Genomic DNA, 19,397 nt, shown 5'->3' with positions numbered 1-19,397 from the left:
CTTTCTTTCCTTGAACTTCTGGTGTGCTGTGTATGTCAATTGTCAATTGAGATGCTAGTCAATGTTTAGGAGGAAAAGAAGGGAGTCGGTGGTCTTGGCTGATTTTCTAGTCAATGCTCACCATGGTCAAGTCAAGGTGGCCTTTTACGCGGAAACAGTCTGCAGTTATCATGGGGATTGACCCTTCATTTGTTGACTTCCGTACAACTTGCTGAGCAATGGGATGACGACTTGACTAGGAATGAATTTTCAGCAAGTCTTAAGACGGTATTGTCCGTCTTAAGTGTTAGAAAAAGCGGAATAATATTACCGTAAATAATATTATAACAATATACAACAATATAAAAACATAAAATAAAATATATAAAAACGTAAATTAGATAACAATAATATAAAAGAGAGTAGAGTAGAAAGATGTAGCCTGGGTCGAATCGCGCTAGGCGCTTTCCTAAGAGAGATAACGCCTCCACTGCACTGGTTACCAAATAGTGCGTTCCTCTCCCAAGATACGACAACCCGTTGGACTCCTTCGGTAGCAGCAAGAGGAGCCCCCGAACCGACGATCACCCATGCTCAATTATTAATTAGTGATAAAATATTTTTTGGTAACTTAGAAAAGTTAGAAGCATTTTTTCTATAAATGAAAATACGATTCACCATTGATAATATCACATTAGCTAAATTCATATGCGTGTCCCCTGTATCTTCTTAACGTGGGATACCAAACCCTTTTATACACACATTGCTCAACATTAATCTTATTAGCAATTAAGGAGAACATTAACCATCCAATTAATTGATGGTTATAAGTGTAAACATAAAACGTTGCTTTGCAACGTTACTTCCACAATACAAAATAGTATAATAGTGTTAAAAGCACAAATATAAATAGCATTTATCATCTTACTAAATAACGTTGACCAATATAAATAATTATCCAGACCTCCTCAAACTAAATGACATATAAACCATATTTAAAATATTTGCTTGAATAAAACTCATAAATAATTCTTAAATCATAATATTTCCAACAATCCCCCACGTGATTTAAGAATTCAAAACTTTTTTAATAAATAAATAAATAAATAAGATTTAATAATCCAAAAATAAAATAAATTTTTTATATGAAAATAATAATAGTGAGCATACAATACCGCGTAATAGGTGTAGGTACCTTTCAGGTTTGAACCAACACTTAGTGTAAGTGAGCTTGCACTCGAAAGAACCATAGTAGTATAAATACTTTGAACTACGTCCCTTAGATCAAGCTTGGACTCACCACACACACGGTATGGGTAATCGATCAGGTTCTATCAGTGGTGCGCGTTAATGGTCATGCGCAGGTATCTTGTATCATGAGTGCCTCTAGGGAGTTGCCCACGTCCCATAGTAGCGACCACACTACGAACACTCACTAGGTGAATCCTCCAAGGGTAGGTGTGACATCCACCCCGCAAAAAATTATGCCTTCGGATTCATTAAGAGTCTATGCTCATCCTCAAACCGTCACAACCAAAATCAATGAGAGCATCTTATAAAACACAAATATCACACTTCGCCATAGGAATGAGACGCGGACCAAAAATAAAATATCCGCCAAACAAATAAATGGTGCTCTCCTTAATTAGCCCACCCACAGCTTCGTTATTACCCGTTGAACTTCTTTCATGGGATCTCCAATCTTTGAAGACGGGTTTCCACTGCGATGGCTACCACATTGGCAATAAGTCTCATTCCCCTCGACGATTCAATTCTCATAATTCAAGTACGTACTTGTTGGCCAACTTTTTCATAAATGGATCCGTGATATCACTTTAAGAATATTCAAATAAAGAACACCATCATGATGGAAAAACACGTGTCTCAAATATCACGTCTCAAATACCTCATTTTCTCATCAAACTTTGCGATTTTAGCTTTTATCTAAAAATCTTCCACCACATAACAATGGAATAGGAAGGATAGGCGGCTTGAATAATATAAGTATATAGAATATATCTCGATAACTCTTTGATCATTTCGCTTCCAAGCTCGTGATATCCAATATAATATAATAATAATAATAATAATCCACAACGAAAATCTTCATGATACCGCATCTCCGTAAAAATAAATAGCCATGATACCAAACCTCCGCCAAATAAAAATAAATAGTCATTGGAAGGGTCATCCACCATATAAAAATAAACATAATATATAACCATGGTGGCCTTTAATTTGGTCTCAAAAATAAATGACCATCTCCCTTTAACATCCCTTCAAGTAAAGAAAGAAAACACAATTAGTGAGATATATTATAAACATCCAATAAATAATATATGTCCCAAATTCTACACTTTCACCATATTAAAACTAGTACATGTGATAGAATCTCATGAATATATGTTACCAATTTAATAGTGGTCAAAAATCACACACCAAACCAAAACTCTAGATGTACTCAATACATCACATATCAAAGCTAAATAAACATGGTGATAAGATTAATATTAAAACAAACATTACTCTTTTAGCATTTACAAAATATTCATTGATGATAGACAATGATAAAACCATTAGCAAGTCACCGCACGCATACGTATGGTACATGTATAGTTTATCACTATTATCACCTCATAAATCATGGCTAGTCAAGTATAAAACACAATAACTTTCGACATTAACCAAACATCATATGGAGTAGTATTGTAGTAAACAAATATAGCAATATACTTGGCCTTTATTTAAGGCACAAATTAAACGAGAACAAAACAAATTCATTGGTAAAGTACTCCCACCATAATATCTTGGAGACAAACAAATATGGTCAACAACTCTATAGAATAAATCAATTTGCACAAACGCAAATAACTCATAACATAATTCTCATCACCCAAAAAAAAAAAAAAAAACGTGATTTTTTGCGCCCAAATTAATCCGCTAACCACTAAAACTAAAGATTATAAAAACTTGTAGGTCGAAAACAACCCCCACATTTACCAAGTCCATATAAATAATAAAATATCCCACCACAATACAATTGTACCATTATGAATAAACATAAAACAAATACAATAACATAGCTCTTACTATTGATCAACTGCAAAAAGCACAATAATTATATACTACTCCGTATATTTAAAGCAGATTTTATACATCACAAAGATTAACAAAAATGTTTAGCTATCTGTCAAGTTTAATAACATTCCAACACAATTCATTTAACCATGTAAACCAGACAAGAAACTAGAATGAAGGACCAAAATTAGTGACACGACAAGTGCTTGCTTGACATTGATTAACAAATTTCATACTCATATTAGATATTCTACATGCAAATATTATACTCACGGACACAGATTCTACATTAAGGCGACGACATTAACATACTCAATTAAGTTATAAGTGCCTTATAGCTGGTAGACTATTAGGATAACATGCAAATAAACATAGCGTCATAAGTGTTTCATATGTACACATAACTATACATTACTATTATAATATTATTTACGATAACGCTCGTTTATCTCTCTTAGATTGTTAGAAAAAGTGGAATAATATTACCGTAAATAATATTATAACAATATACAACAATATAAAAACATAAAATAAAATATATAAAAACGTAAATTAGATAACAATAATATAAAAGAGAGTAGAGTAGAAAGATGTAGCCTGGGTCGAATCGCGCTAGGCGCTTTCCTAAGAGAGATAACGCCTCCACTGCACTGGTTACCTGTTGAAGTTATGCCTCACATTTATCACTTCAATAAATTGAAATATGTGAGTTTATGAGAAACATACAATAACTTATGGTGGAGTAATGTGTGTTCATGCAACATATGGTGAAGTTATGGGAAATGCATTCAACGGATGATGGAGTAATGTTAATACAAGTAACATGGAGAAATTGCAAGACAAACGCATTTGCTCATTTACTCCTACAAGCACTATAAATTCATGTGCAATTCTCCGCAGAACAAACACACAACAAAACTACAACATAATATATTCTTCTCTTCTTCCTTTATTACTACTCTCTATAATCATTTTGGGTGCTAATATTTAACACCTCTTGAGAGTTTATTATCTTGGCTATTTCAATAGTCTTTAAGGAAATTATCCTTGTACTCCCACATCATTATAGTGAAATACTTGGCTCTCTCGCCGGTGGTTTTTTACCTCTATTTAAAGAGGGTTTTTCCACCTAAAAATCTTGGTGTTATTTTTATTGTCTTTTATTATTTCTCTTAATCTTTGGTTGAATTTATTCGCTTCCGTACTCTGTACCCCAACAAATTGGCATCAGAGCCATATTATTTTCAACTGAGATTTTTCCATAATGTCGACAAAATTTGACATAGAGAAATTTGACGGTAAAATTAGTTTCGCCATTTGGAGAGTTCAAATGCGAGTTGTTCTTATACAAAATGGTTTAAAGAAAGCTTTAGATGGTAAGTCGAAGAAACCATCCACTATGACAGATGAACAATGGGATGAAATGGATGAGAAGGCGTTGTCCGTGATTCAACTTTGTTTATCACGTGAAGTTTTACGTGAGGTCATTAAAGAGACGTCCGCTGCTAGCATGTGGACTAAATTGGAATCTCTATACATGACCAAGAGTCTAGCAAATAAGCTTCGACTCAAGGAACGTTTATTCACTCTCCGCATGTCAGAAGGTACTCCCGTAAAAACACACTTAGATGAGTTTAATTCTATCATAATAGATTTGGAGAACCTTGATGTTAAAATCGATGATGAAGATAAAGTCATCCTACTCATTGTCTCATTACCACCCTCATTTAAACACTTTAAAGAAATTATGTTATACGGTAATAATATTACATTATCCTTTGAAGATGTCAAGTCTCACCTCCTATCAAAAGAAAAATTTGATACTTTAAATTAATTACGAACAATCGGGTGAAGGTTTGGTTGTTAGAGGGAGAACATTTGAAAGAGGTAGTAGTAGTAAGAGTAAGGCCAGGTCAAAATCAAGAGGTAAAAACTCCAAATTTTGCCGATATTGCAAGAAAAAGGACATGAAATCTCTGAGTGTACTAATCAAAAAAAAGCAAGAAAGAGATGATAAGGGTAAAGGTAAACAACCCGAACACCATGCTCAAGCTAGTGTTGTTGAGTCCGAGTCGATGGGGATGTTTTAGTTGTCACTGATATAGAACAAAGGTCTAGAAATGAGTGGATACTTGACTCATTTGTACTTTCCACATGACTCCTAATAAAGATTGGTTTACTACTTATAAATCAATTAATGGTGGTCTTGTTTTGATGGGCAATGATGCACAATGCAAAGTTGTTGGTGAAGGTACAAAGAAAAATTAAAACACATGATGATGTTGCTAGAACCTTGACTAGTGTCAGACATGTCCCCGACTTGAAGCGGAATCTCATTTCCTTAGGCACCCTAGAATCACTTGGGTGTAAGTATTCAGCTGAAGGTGGAGTTTTAAAAGTGTCCAAAGGTGCTCTTGTATTAATGAAGGCAAATCGATCCGTAGCTTGTATGTCTTTGCAGGGTTCTCTCACATTGTGCTCACAGCCCATTGTCTCATCTAGCGATGACACCAAATTGTGGCATATGAGATTGGGCCACATGAGTGAAAAAGGAATACATTTCCTTAACAAGAAAGGATTACTCGGAAAGCATTGTACCGGCAAGGTTGATTTCTGCGAACATTGCATTTTTGGCAAGCAGAAAAAAGTTAGCTTTTCAAAGGGTATTCATAGAACCAAGGGTACTTTGGATTATATCCATTCTGATCTTTGGGGTCCTTCAAAAGTTCCTTCAAAAGGAGGTTGTCATTATATGATGACCATTATTGATGATTTTTCCAGAAAACTCTGGGTTTATTTTCTGAAATACAAGAATGAGGCGTTTCCCACATTCAAAGAGTGGAAAACTTTGATCGAAAACCAGACTGGAAAGAAAGTAAAAAGATTAAGAACTGACAATGGTCTTGAGTTTTGTTCAAATGAATTCAACGTTTTCTGCAAGAAGGAAGGTGTTGCCAGACATCGTACCATTCCAGGGACTCCACAACAAAATGGAGTAGCAGAACGTATGAACAGAACTATTATGGAGAGAGTTCGTTGTATGCTCTCTCATTCTGGCTTGGGAAAAGACTTTTGGGCTGAAGCGGCGTCTACAGCATGTTACTTGATAAACCGCTCCCCAAATAGATCTCTTGATTGCAACATTCCAGAAGAAGTTTGGTCAGGTAACCCTGTTGATTATTCTAATCTTAGAATATTTGGTTGCCCCGCATATTCTCATGTAAACGAGGGAAAATTAGAGCCTCGTGCTAAAAAGTGCATTTTCTTGGGTTATGGCTTAGGGGTTAAAGGTTATCGTTTATATGACCCCGAGTCTCGGAAAACCTTTCATAGCAGAAATGTAACTTTTAATGAAAATGCTATGTTATCTTCTGGAAAAGAAGTTGTTTCTTTTTATCCTGGTACAGATGATCAAGAGAATACTAGAGAGAAGGTGGAGTTTGATGTCAAAGTCTCAAAGTCAGAGGAGGATGTCTCTACTTCCTCTACTCTGCCAAATTCCAACGAACAAACCGAGATCGTTGAACAAAGAAGTCCACAACAACCACGCCAACCACAAAGACGAGGTTTACCAGATCCATGGTCCTTGGCTCAAAATCTTCCTGAACAGAGGCCAAGAAAATTGAATCCAAAATGTACTGACCAAAGCGCAAATATTGCTTATGCTTTGGCCGCTGCACAAGAGATGAATGACTGCAATGAACCTAGAAATTATTCGGAGGCTATTTCCGGTGCAGATTCTTCAAAATGGGTTGCAGCGATGCAAGAAGAAATTGAGAGTCTTCACAAGAATGAAACTTGGGATCTGGTGAAGTTACCTGAGGGTAAGAGAGCTATTAGTTGTAAGTGGATATTTAAGAGAAAAGAAGGCATCCCTGGTGTTGAAAGTGCAAGATATAAAGCAAGATTCGTTGTGCGAGGATTTAATCAACAGGAAGGCATTGATTTCAATGAGGTATTTTCTCCTGTTGTCCGTCACACCTCAATTCGTGTATTACTTGCTCTAGTTGCTTTGCATGATTTGGAGTTAGAGCAGTTAGATGTGAAAACTGCATTTCTTCACGGTAATCTCGAAGAAGAAATTTATATCCATCAACCAGAGGGTTTCATAGTTCCAGGAAAAGAGGACTATGTATGTCGTCTAAAAAGATCTCTTTATGGTTTGAAGCAGTCTCCAAGACAATGGTATAGAAGGTTTGATTCTTTTATGGTTGGACATGGCTACTCGAGGAGTAGTTATGATAATTGTGTTTATTTTCAGAAGACATCTAACGGGTCGTTTATATACTTATTGCTTTATGTCGACGACATGTTAATTGCTGCAAAAGATAAGTCACTTGTTAGCAAGCTAAAGGCCCATTGAGCGATGAATTTGATATGAAGGACTTAGGCCCTAAAAAGAAAATTCTTGGTATGGAGATTAACAGGATCATCGAAAGGGGAAATTAATACTATCACGAAAGAGATATATTCTCAAAATGCTCGACAGTTCAATATGCAAGACAAGAAACCCGTCAATACTCCTCTTGCCGCTCATTTTAAATTGTCATCCGAACAAAGTGTCCACAGACGGATCATGACAAAAGACGAATGTCACATGTCCCATATTCAAATGCCGTTGGGAGTCTTATGTATGCCATGGTGTGCACTCGGCCCGATCCGGCTTATCTTTGTTAGTGTGGTTAGCAGATTTATGCACAATCCAGGCAAAGAACATTGGGAAGCCGTTAAATGGATTCTTCGTTATCTGAAGGATTCTTCTGATATTGGTTTGGTATTTGATAAGCAAAGAGCTGATCCCGGAGGTGTAGTTGGTTATGTTGATGCTGACTACGGTGGTGATTTAGATCGAAGAAGGTCACTCTCGGCCCTATATATTTACACTTTGTGGCTCGCTATCGTTGGTATTCTTCATTACAAGCCATTGCGGCTTTATCAACAACTCGCGAATATATTGCGATCAAGGTATGAAAGAGGCGATCCGCTCCGAGGCTTGGTGAGCGAGCTTGGTTTAAAACAAGATATTCTTGTAGTATTTTGTGATAGTCAAAGTGCAGTACACTTGACCAGAAATAGCAAGCATCACTCAAAAACCAAGCACATTGATATCAAGCACCATTTTATCCGAGATATTGTTGAGGCAGGAAATCTAACCGTCGAAAAGGTTCATACAACTGAGAATCCTGCAGATATGTTAACCAAACCCCTCACAACAGCTAAGTTTGACCATTGCTTGGACTTAGCTGGTATTATTCACACTTAACAAGGCTTCATTGGCGAGAGAGATTATTTCAAGGGGAAATGTGAGTCAAGGTGGAGATTGTTGAAGTTATGCCTCACATTTATCACTTCAATAAATTGAAATATGTGAGTTTATGAGAAACATACAATAACTTATGGTGGAGTAATGTGTGTTCATGCAACATATGGTGAAGTTATGGGAAATGCATTCAACGGATGATGGAGTAATGTTAATACAAGTAACATGGAGAAATTGCAAGACAAACGCATTTGCTCATTTACTCCTACAAGCACTATAAATTCATGTGCAATTCTCCGCAGAACAAACACACAACAAAACTACAACATAATATATTCTTCTCTTCTTCCTTTATTACTACTCTCTATAATCATTTTGGGTGCTAATATTTAACACCTCTTGAGAGTTTATTATCTTGGCTATTTCAATAGTCTTTAAGGAAATTATCCTTGTACTCCCACATCATTATAGTGAAATACTTGGCTCTCTCGCCGGTGGTTTTTTACCTCTATTTAAAGAGGGTTTTTCCACCTAAAAATCTTGGTGTTATTTTTATTGTCTTTTATTATTTCTCTTAATCTTTGGTTGAATTTATTCGCTTCCGTACTCTGTACCCCAACATTACCAAATAGTGCGTTCCTCTCCCAAGATACGACAACCCGTTGGACTCCTTCGGTAGCAGCAAGAGGAGCCCCCGAACCGACGATCACCCATGCTCAATTATTAATTAGTGATAAAATATTTTTTGGTAACTTAGAAAAATTAGAAGCATTTTTTCTATAAATGAAAATACGATTCACCATTGATAATATCACATTAGCTAAATTCATATGCGTGTCCCCTGTATCTTCTTAACGTGGGATACCAAACCCTTTTATACACACATTGCTCAACATTAATCTTATTAGCAATTAAGGAGAACATTAACCATCCAATTAATTGATGGTTATAAGTGTAAACATAAAACGTTGCTTTGCAACGTTACTTCCACAATACAAAATAGTATAATAGTGTTAAAAGCACAAATATAAATAGCATTTATCATCTTACTAAATAACGTTGACCAATATAAATAATTATCCAGACCTCCTCAAACTAAATGACATATAAACCATATTTAAAATATTTGCTTGAATAAAACTCATAAATAATTCTTAAATCATATGTAAGAACTGGGTATAATTTTCGACATAAATAGTTAAAATCTAAGAAAAAAGAAAGAAGGAAAAACTTATATGCACGACTTAAATACATGATGATGACTATTTATTAATGAACAAGATTTTATTTTATTTGGTTGTAGTCGAGTTATATTCGTTTAAATTTGTCACATGTTGTAGATGTCATATGACTATTTATTAATGAATTGATCCTTTCTTTCAAAAAAAAAAAAAATACATGATGACGTAGTGTATTAAATGATGACGTTAGAAATACATCACATGTAGTACATAAGATTTTTACCAGTAAGATCTTAAGCAGTTCATTTCCATGATGCTATATCGCCTTCAAGTCAGTCAGAACTCCATAGCATCTGTTAAAACTCAAAACTCACGAACTCAAACAAAACTAACCTTACGGATGAAGGAACAGTAAAAATTACAGAAACAATTACGGAAGAGATCACGCCTTCTTAAACATTTCTTTACTTGCTCTCTGCTACGTTCAGTATTACAATGGATTAATTGGCATTCTACGCTTACAGAACCAGAACAACACATCTTTCCTCCAGTTCTACTCGTTTGGTGCTGATCTTACCATTAATGGACAAGCCGGGAAAACTCATAAGCTTTCCCGATAGTCACTAAAGATTAGATAATGCCTAGCTGATGAAATAGAGGTTTTCTTAGTCTAAACGGAAATTTCCCATGGTACCCTCGAACTTTGGCAGATTAAACATGGTACCCCTCATTTTAAGTTTCTACATACGGCACCCCTGTGTTTACCTTTTCCATTCCCAGAATACCTTTTGACAAACTTCCGTCATAACGCCGTTACTCCTATGAGTAATTAGATGAGTAATTGAGTATCTAATAGTTATGCTATCACAAAAAGGCGTCACAAGTCATACAAGTAACGGAGTTGCGACGAAAGTTTGTCAAAAGGGTATTCTAGGAATGAAAAAGATAACCACAGGGGTACTATATGTAGAAATTTAAAATGAGGGATACCATGTGTAATCTGCCAAAGTTCGAGGGTACCATGGGAAATTTCCGTAGTCTAAAACTTCGAGTCTTTGATGGGGCTTATAGGAGACATTTTCCGTTGATCCAATCATGACGCATTTTTCAATGGGGAGCTAGAATAGGGAGGTCCAGATTTCGGATTGTCATCAACTAAAACTTCGACTACTGCGGATTGATCAATACCTGAAGAAATTTCAGACCCATTTATCTGCTTTGAAGAAAATCTCAATCTCAAAAGCAAGGAATTTGTCATCACTCCGAGAGAACTCAACCCCATTAGAGCTCCGGCTATTGAAGGTGTTAACATTGTTCCCGTGATTGGCAACAACAAACCAGCAGCAACGGGGAGTCCAACGATGTTATACCCAAACGCCCACCAGAGATTCTGCTTTATAGTTTTCATGGTTAGTTTGCTAAGCGTCAAAGCATCGAGAACTTGTGTAAGCCGATTTCCCATGAGCACTATCGATGATACCTCACTGGCAGCCCCCACACCACTACCCATGGCTACCCCCACATGTGATAAAGCTAAGGCCGCAGCATCATTGATACCGTCTCCAACCATTGCCACAATATTGTTTTCATTTTGGAGTCGACTGATGAATTTCTTCTTTTGATCAGGTTTTACTCCAGAGAAGACCTTGTTCTTTGGTATTCCCACAATTGAGGCAACGTGTTCGGCAGTGCTTCTTTTATCACCTGCATACAAACTTTTATGAGACGGTCTTATTTGTAACGTCAACCCATTACCTCTAAATTGAATGAAGAAACATAGCAGGATTTCTTTAGGGGTCAAATATTTGACAATACATGTCAGCTAGAGCTAGCTGGTAAAATCACAACGGGCGGTACTAGTGATGGCAATGAAATCCAGATCCTGCCTAATCCTGGGATCCAGATCCTACGGACCGGATATGGATCGCAATATCTTAGATCCAGTGGATAAGGATACGGATATGGATCGTATGGTCGAGATCCAGATCCTACCCTTAGATCCATTTTTATTTTATTTTATTAATCAATAAGTTAAGTTAAACAAATAATAAAACTATATGCTTTGTTTTTTTAATATTTTTTCATAAATCAAACCATGATTTTTTCTGATTAACATTTTTCGGTTAAAATAATATTTTTTTTAGTGTTATTGTAATTTCATAAGACTTTATTTTTATCTTATTAAAATTTTGGCTCTATTATTTGTATCTAATAGAGAAAATTATTATGCTATGTCGCAATAAAATCCAAAAATTAATATTTTTATATTTTAAAAGGGAGTTTTCCTTTACTATCAAAAGGATATGGATAGATCCTGATCCAGTCCAGATCCTGTGGATCGGATATGGATATGGGAATTTCAGATCCTGTAAATATGGACCGGATCTGGATCTGGATCTTATAATCCAGATCCTATCCATTGCCATCCCTAGGCGGTACCCATGACTTGAGTCCGAATCCCGTCAGTATCAACACTATTCTTGTAAATCCCGTTAAACCAAAAAAAGGCCAAATTCATTCACTCACCTGATAGCATGTAGACATCTATACCCTGATCGTACAAAGATCGGACGACGTGTTTGGCATCTTCTCTTATCTGATCTTCAATGTAGATGAGGCCTGCAAGATTTCCATCTACTCCAACATAAACAACTGACTGATTGCTTTGCTCAAGCTCTCGAAATTGATTTTCCTCAATTCCGTGCCTTTGTAGCCACTCCAATGTCCCTACAGAAATTCGTCTATTTTGTACGGTCGCCACAGCACCAGATCCCGGCTCTTCCAAAAAAGTACCATCAGCAGCTTTGGCTTTCGGGCCACCAACGGACCGAGCAGCTTCCACTATAGCTTTTGCAACTGGGTGGATAGTATTAGACTCAACACTAGCCGCTAGTTGCAACAACTCAGCCTCTGACGAGCAAACCGGGTCATTACCAGGATCTGAATTTATGACAACTTTGGTCACAATGGGTTTCCCGATGGTTAGAGTTCCGGTTTTGTCAAAAACTATGACATTGGCCATTGAGAATTTCTCTAGAACATCTCCACCGCGTAACAATAACCCCCTCTTGGCGCCAAGTGAGGTCCCAACTAACACGGCAGTGGGAGTTGCAAGGCCAAGAGCACACGGACAGGCTACAACTAAAACACTACAAGAGAGCTGAAGTGCTAAAGAAACTGAAGTTCCCCCCAAAATGGTAGAAGGCAAGATATGAGAGCCAAATAGATTCCAGAAGATAAATGTGGCAGCCGATAGTGCCATTACCCCATACGTGAAGTTGCCGGCCACCTTATCAGCCAAACGCTGAACAGGAGCTTCCCTGCTTTGTGCTTCTTCCACGAGTCGAACAATGTCAGCCATGGTCGTTTCACCACCAGGCCTTTGCACTTCAACAGTAAGCGTTCCATTTAGGTTTATACTTCCAGCAGAAACATCATCCTAAAGAGTATGAAGTTATTTAGCTTGAACACAGTCAATTGTTAGGCAGCTTTACAATAAATCAATACTCCCTCCTATTCTATATTTTCTTCCCTATTTCCTAAAACGGATTATTCAGGTTTTCTTCCCCTTTCTTATTTTGGAAACTTTTACTATTATTTTATTCATCCCTCTCTCCTATCACCAAACCCCACTCAACTCTTTTATTCATATTTTATTACCTTTCCTATAACGTTTATGTAAAACTCCCTTACATATGTATTTGTGTAGTTTGAGAGGAAACAAATGAGTTGATAATACAAAAGAGTAGAACAAAGAGGTAGGGAAAGTGGCAGAAGAGAGCTTTTTTTATGGTTGTAAAACTTACACACCCCGGTTAGCTTAGTCACGGGAAGAGGTTCTCCGGTAAAACTTGATTCATCAACTGTACTCCTACCAGCCCTGACAATTCCATCAGCTGGCACACGGTCCTGAAATTAATGAAGATTGTCAGAGGACTAGGATACTGAGATCTGCTAGTGGTCTCGTATTTGAAGTTTTCACTTGTTTCGTTTTTTCTGAAAATAGAACCAATCCAGAAAACAATGTCTGTTTGACATGAAAACCCATCAACAAAAGCATGTCAAGTACATCTATTGTATGAGCGAGCGAAGAAAAGGCGCAAGAAGAGGAAGAAATGCACTGAGAAAGAAAAAAATTAATGGTGAAAATACCAAAATGGCCATTGTAAGTGTGGTATTGCATAGGAAAAAAATATTAGGGAAAAAAAACTTACGCCAGGGAAGACCAAAATTTTGTCCCCTACTGCGAGACTGCTACAAGGAACTTCGACAGTAGGAAGACTTTCTTCAGCATCATTGACTAAAAGACGAGCTTTTGAGGGTAAGATACTCAAAAGACTGGTCAAATCACTAGTGGCTTTGATTTTAGCTCTTTGTTCAAGGTTTCTTCCCAACAAGACAAAGGCTATCAGCATAATTGGTTCTTCGAAAAATGCCGTCCACCCCTGGATTAATAACATGCTTGTCAGCATAACAAACCGAAGAGTAGTACACCTGATAGATCATATGTTGCTAGTGATGACAAGATACACAAAGAAGTTGTCGTTTTAGAAATGGCACATGCATAAGCTATCTGTCTAGGCTCTTATGATTCTAAAACAATGAAAACAGAGCCACAATCCCAAAAAAAAAACCTTTTTTTTACAAATAGCAATTTGAATCACGGTAGGTTTATGTATAACATCCCAATTAATTAGACCAGGAAGTAGAAACCCGACTGACAAGTACTGGCTATGGCTAGTCTTCAGTTTAATTACTCCTCTAGTGGACCAGTATTTCTAAAGTGTAAAAGGGGACTAACAATTAACAAACCATTTCTTAGACTTATTCTAAAGGGGAATGTGAAAATAAATCGTATTGTACTGGACCACTCAAGGTCAAGACTTAAGAGTCGTCCATCCCTACCCTAGCTGGAACGGGGTATGCTGAGAGCCAGACCAGACATGTGAGTTTCTCCTGTGCTGTTCTGACATCGGAGATCTGCCAGCCACTTAAGATGCTAGATGCGGAATTCCCAATACTCGCTCATGATCACATGTTTATAATGATCTGAATGCACATCAATGATTGAAATATAAGTACACATCCACAAGAGTTTTACCAGACTTGGGATACAAGCAGCCAGCGTGCTAACTGTAAATGATGATAAAGCTCCAAGTCCAACTAACGTATTCATGTTAGGGGCACCCCTAAAAAAACTCTTGAGACCATCAATAATTAGTTGTCGTCCAGGTCCTAGTAACGTGAACAAGGACAACGATAAATGGAAGCCTGTGGAGTGGAAGACATGGATCCATGAAGCTTTAGCTCCAAATAAATGAGACGCATGTCCAAACAGACACACAGCACATAAAGCCCAAGATACTGCAAGTCCGCGGCCTGTAAGAGATAATTAAGGCAACTGCTGAAGAATTACACTTTGTTCCTCAACGAACAAAAAAAAATAATCAAAGGAATAAGAGAAAAACCAAAAGAGGCTGAATTGTATGTAGTACGGATTACAAGAAAACTAACCATTTTCCTTTAATTGGTTACGTTTTTGATCTATCTTTCTTTCAAAAGTTTTGAATACACTCTCCCTTCCAGCATCTGCACACGGTATCACAGAAATGCTGATTAAAAGGATTTCGTCACATGATGATTGCCTATTTAAGGCGTGTGTCCTAATCCGCTCACTATATCTGCAAGAAGTTCATTGAAAAAGGCCAACCGAGGAGGCTTGGGGCAGACCCTCCTCCAAACACACAAACACACACAAGAAAAATAAAGCACAAGAAAAAAAACATCTATAGTGCATCAACACTGAGTTGAATTACATCCTCATATTTTCATTTCTGAATTATAACATCACCGATAGTCCAAAAGGGTGAACTGTTGAATAACATGAAAAGAGCACATCAGAAGAATGAAATAAAAATTTGACATGAAACTATTCAAATAAGCCCTCGGCATTGTCAAATCGTTCCGTATCTAACGAAAGGTCATCAGATCTAGACATACTGTTACTGCCTACAGATACATCATACATATTGAACATTGTCAGAACACTAGGGAGTTGTCATTTTACTACAGATATAGACACTTATATAGCAAAAATGTCCACAACAATTATCTTCACCGAATGCGCTTGTGTGCAGTCTCACTACCCATTGCACCTTTAGTAACTGGAACATTTACCTATCGAAAAAAAAAATTTGTGTCATACGTGACGGTTCACTTCTAAGAGGTGCAGTATTTTTTTTGAAAAAAAAAATGTTCGGCAAGAAAAACCATGCCAATGACATACCGTTTATTTAGCTCCTCATAATAAATTTTGTATTTCATACTCAGGGATCTCTCCTTCATTGTCCCCCTGACCTGCCAATCAATAACCAAGCTTGACATGAATCATTTTAGCCAAGCATATTCTCTTATGGTATGTTGCGTATTTTTATCCAAGGTAGAGGACAAGTATTGACCTAACAGGAGTTACCAAGTATCAGGTTTTAAAGACGAATCAGACAGGTCCTTTCAGAAATAATGTATTCAGATTTTCTCTCGAACTGCCTTAAAGCATTATCATCCCTTTCCATACAGTCTCACAGACCCATGTGCACATGTACCAACATATTTACCATTGCAGACAATTATCACAAGTCTGAATGAGTTCCTCGAGTTTGATCACTTGATGTGATACCTTTTACTTCAAATAAATGATCAGCGGCTTACAATCTCTCACTGTCTACATATACCAATACTTGAGCAACACAACTAAACCACTAAGAGATAAGAACCAAAAGAAGAAAATTAACAATACGGTTGACACGTTGCGCAAGGGTGTGGAGAGATGAACCATTCTAGGGGGAAGCCAAGGACTACGACATCTTCAATATAAATTTTCCTTAATTGCCACAGAAGTGGATGAAGTCTAAATATTCTATCAGCTACCTCTGGCACTAAGCTAAGACAAATGAGGTAAAACATCAACTACTACAAGAGCAAAAACAAAAAATACGAAAGGGATTTAAAGCCAACCCAAAAGAAGAGTTGTTTAAATCGGTTTAGCAACATACAACAGCGTGTTTGGTAACATGAAAGGCAAGCAAGAAACAAAGCATCAAATTATTGTCAGCAATCTCAATCACCACAGCATATAGGCGTTATAGCCTCAAAAAGATATTGCCCATGGGCCACATTCCACAATCCACACAAAAAAACTGAATCAAACATTTGAACAAGAACGACAAGAAAGACTTAATCTGAACATATGAACATCACAACCACATAAACAGCGCCGACATCTACTTACAACTAACAATACATCATCAATGTTGCTCTTTTGGTAGTGAGGTCTCATAGGGATAGAAAACTAAAAACATAAATTAATACATAGATAAATCCCAAAGTAAAAGATAATCAACCTCTAGCATTTGATTCGAATCCACAGTTCGTCAAATGTTTTGCCAACATCTCCCCCAACTCCTGTCTCCAATTTGGTACAACCTTAGCTTCGTCTACAGGCCAAACAATTGCAGTCTCGGTCGCTAAGTTAACTGTTGCAGATGACACCTGAGGCTGTTCTTCAAAAGTCAAAGTCCATACTAAAGGAGAATAAAACTGAACTTAAACATTGCTCAAAGACGATGTTTTCTTCACAAATATTTATTAGAGAAAAACAATGTATTATGTATATAGAGCCATCCACCCATGGTTGACGGTTCACCTACTACTATCCTCTCTAGTCACAAACAACCAGAGAAGGGCAAGCAAATACCACTAATATGTACATTCAGCTCTCATTTCAAGATAAAGATTTTCATGTTTTGAAAAAGAAGTCTCTCGCTAGTTAAGGCTTATTGATTACGCAGCTGAATACAAACACCTTTTCGTGAAGTTATATTACCCTAGCTTAATTTTTCTGGACATTTTTCCAAATGTAAGCTCAACAGGAACATAAGTTTATTTTATTTTATACTGACCACAAATACACCTGATATGTTCAGTTAAACAGTTGATAATTTAATAAAAGAACCATTTTGTGATCACAAATGGCCTTTTCAGCTAAACAATTGAGCCAGTCTAAGATGCACAATCTCGCACAAGACTTGCTTATTTTTTACAAACAAAAATACAGCATCATTTCATAGTCTTACGTATCAGTTTCAGTCACATTTGTGATATTGTCTGTCACGGCCTAAACTCGCCTAATAAGGCCTCTACCACCTTAAATACCGTAAAACAGTTGCTAAATCCTTCAAAAACATTACAAAACGCATTTCAATGTTACCGCCACGCTCTTATGCATCATTTAATAAGTTTTAACACATTCCATATTTACGAACAACAATACAGGATCATTTCATAGCATGAATTATGAAGTATTCCGTATCTATTTCAGTCACGGCTGTAATATCGGCTCACAGCCTAAGCTCACTTAATAGTAAAGCCTACATCGCCTTAAAATGCACTAAAATACCGTAAAATCTTCAAAAACATTCCAAAACAGTAGGATTTCAGTGTCATATTGTCGATTTTGATTTAATACGATTAATCAAACATTTCAAGCGAACATCCTCCGCAAACATTTCAGCGTCACTTAATATGATTAATCAACCATTTCAGCGTCACTTAATATGATTAATCAAACATTTAATACGATTAATCAAACCTTTAATACGATTAATCAAACATTTCAGCGTCACTTTTAATCAAACATTCCACAAATCACAAAGGCTCTTAACTGAATTAGAAGTAACTCACTTGATTTTCGAGAATTTTCTTCACTTTCGATGCACATCCTCCGCAAGTCATCCCCTATTCAAATTCAACAAAACTCACAACAATCAACAAATCAATCAATCACCAAAAAACAATCCGAAAACACAAAAAACATTAATAAGTGCATATATACCCCAACATCAAGCACAATAGCTTCAAGCGAACTCGGCGAAGCATCGTCAACAGCTGCGACCTTCGGAACACCTTCCTCGAAACCATCGCCGCCACCGCCACCACCGCCGGCGGCGAATCCTCCGCCGCCGCCACCGGAAGAGTGAGAGAGACAGCGAGAATGAGGCACGGCAGATGTAAGACGGCGAACGGCGGAGAAAGAAAGAGAAACAGCGGGGCGTGAGGAGTGAGAGAGACGGCGCGTGAGGAACGAAGAGGAGGTAGTAAACGGTGGCGCGTGACAAGAGGTGGCAAGGATGCGGCGGCGGAAGTGGAGGAGAGAGAGGACAGCGGTAGGGGAATTTAGGGTTTTGGATAGGGTTGACTCCATTGTTGTCAAGGAGAGGGAAAGAAAGGAAGAGAGTGAGATACTGAGATGAGAAGATTAGTTGGTGAGACGATGAGTGGCGGGAAACAGGTTGACTACTGTTGGTGGTTTTGCTTTGTGAACCTCGTGAATTGATCTATATAATATAATAAAATCAGAAATCAATAACACGTTTTTCTCACCTAAAAATGTACACTCCCACATAAATGACACAATAAACACAACTTTACCAATTTTTACAAATAGGCCCACTCATTGATTGATTTTGCAAATTGTGTAGGTAATAATCTAATGCCATACACCCTCCATTCAACTCCACTTTACATGTTTGCTTTATCACGTTTGCCAACGCGATTTTTACGCAGTAAATATTTTTAGTTACGTATTTGCAAAAATTATAAAAGTTAGATAATTTTAATGTACTCTTAAAGACGAATCAAATAAGATCCCACATGATTATATTTTAACTTATGTATCGAGAGAAAATTGAAGTTGAATGTCCGTTTGTGAATAGTGTGCAAAATAGAAACCTGCAAAGTGGAGTTGAATGAAGGGAGTATTTAAATGGAGTACAATTTACAAAGATAAGATCTAATCATAATTGCATTGGGGATTTTCTGCTCCACTCTTGTGTCCCATTGTG

At 37.0% G+C, this 19,397-nt stretch overlaps 1 protein-coding gene across 1 annotated transcript; it reads right to left on the bottom strand.

Moving 5' to 3' along the window:
* Window positions 1-9,928: 9,928 nt before the first annotated feature.
* On the bottom strand, window positions 9,929-18,865 carry LOC141648337 (copper-transporting ATPase PAA1, chloroplastic). Its single transcript, XM_074456894.1, has 10 exons — window positions 18,389-18,865; window positions 18,238-18,291; window positions 16,899-17,052; window positions 15,013-15,087; window positions 14,600-14,877; window positions 13,713-13,943; window positions 13,309-13,407; window positions 12,025-12,937; window positions 10,564-11,202; window positions 9,929-10,162 (listed from the first exon to the last, which is right to left on the bottom strand). Exons 1-9 carry the CDS (start codon window positions 18,755-18,757, stop codon window positions 10,592-10,594), a joined length of 2,784 nt encoding a protein of 927 aa, XP_074312995.1. The 5' UTR covers window positions 18,758-18,865; the 3' UTR covers window positions 9,929-10,162; window positions 10,564-10,591.
* Window positions 18,866-19,397: the final 532 nt, after the last annotated feature.

The sequence above is a fragment of the Silene latifolia genome, chromosome 3, assembly GCF_048544455.1.
Source record: "Silene latifolia isolate original U9 population chromosome 3, ASM4854445v1, whole genome shotgun sequence".
Taxonomy (NCBI): Eukaryota; Viridiplantae; Streptophyta; class Magnoliopsida; order Caryophyllales; family Caryophyllaceae; genus Silene; species Silene latifolia.
The sequence above is the reverse complement of the archived record's forward strand: the minus strand, read 5'-3'. Positions and strand labels throughout refer to the sequence as shown.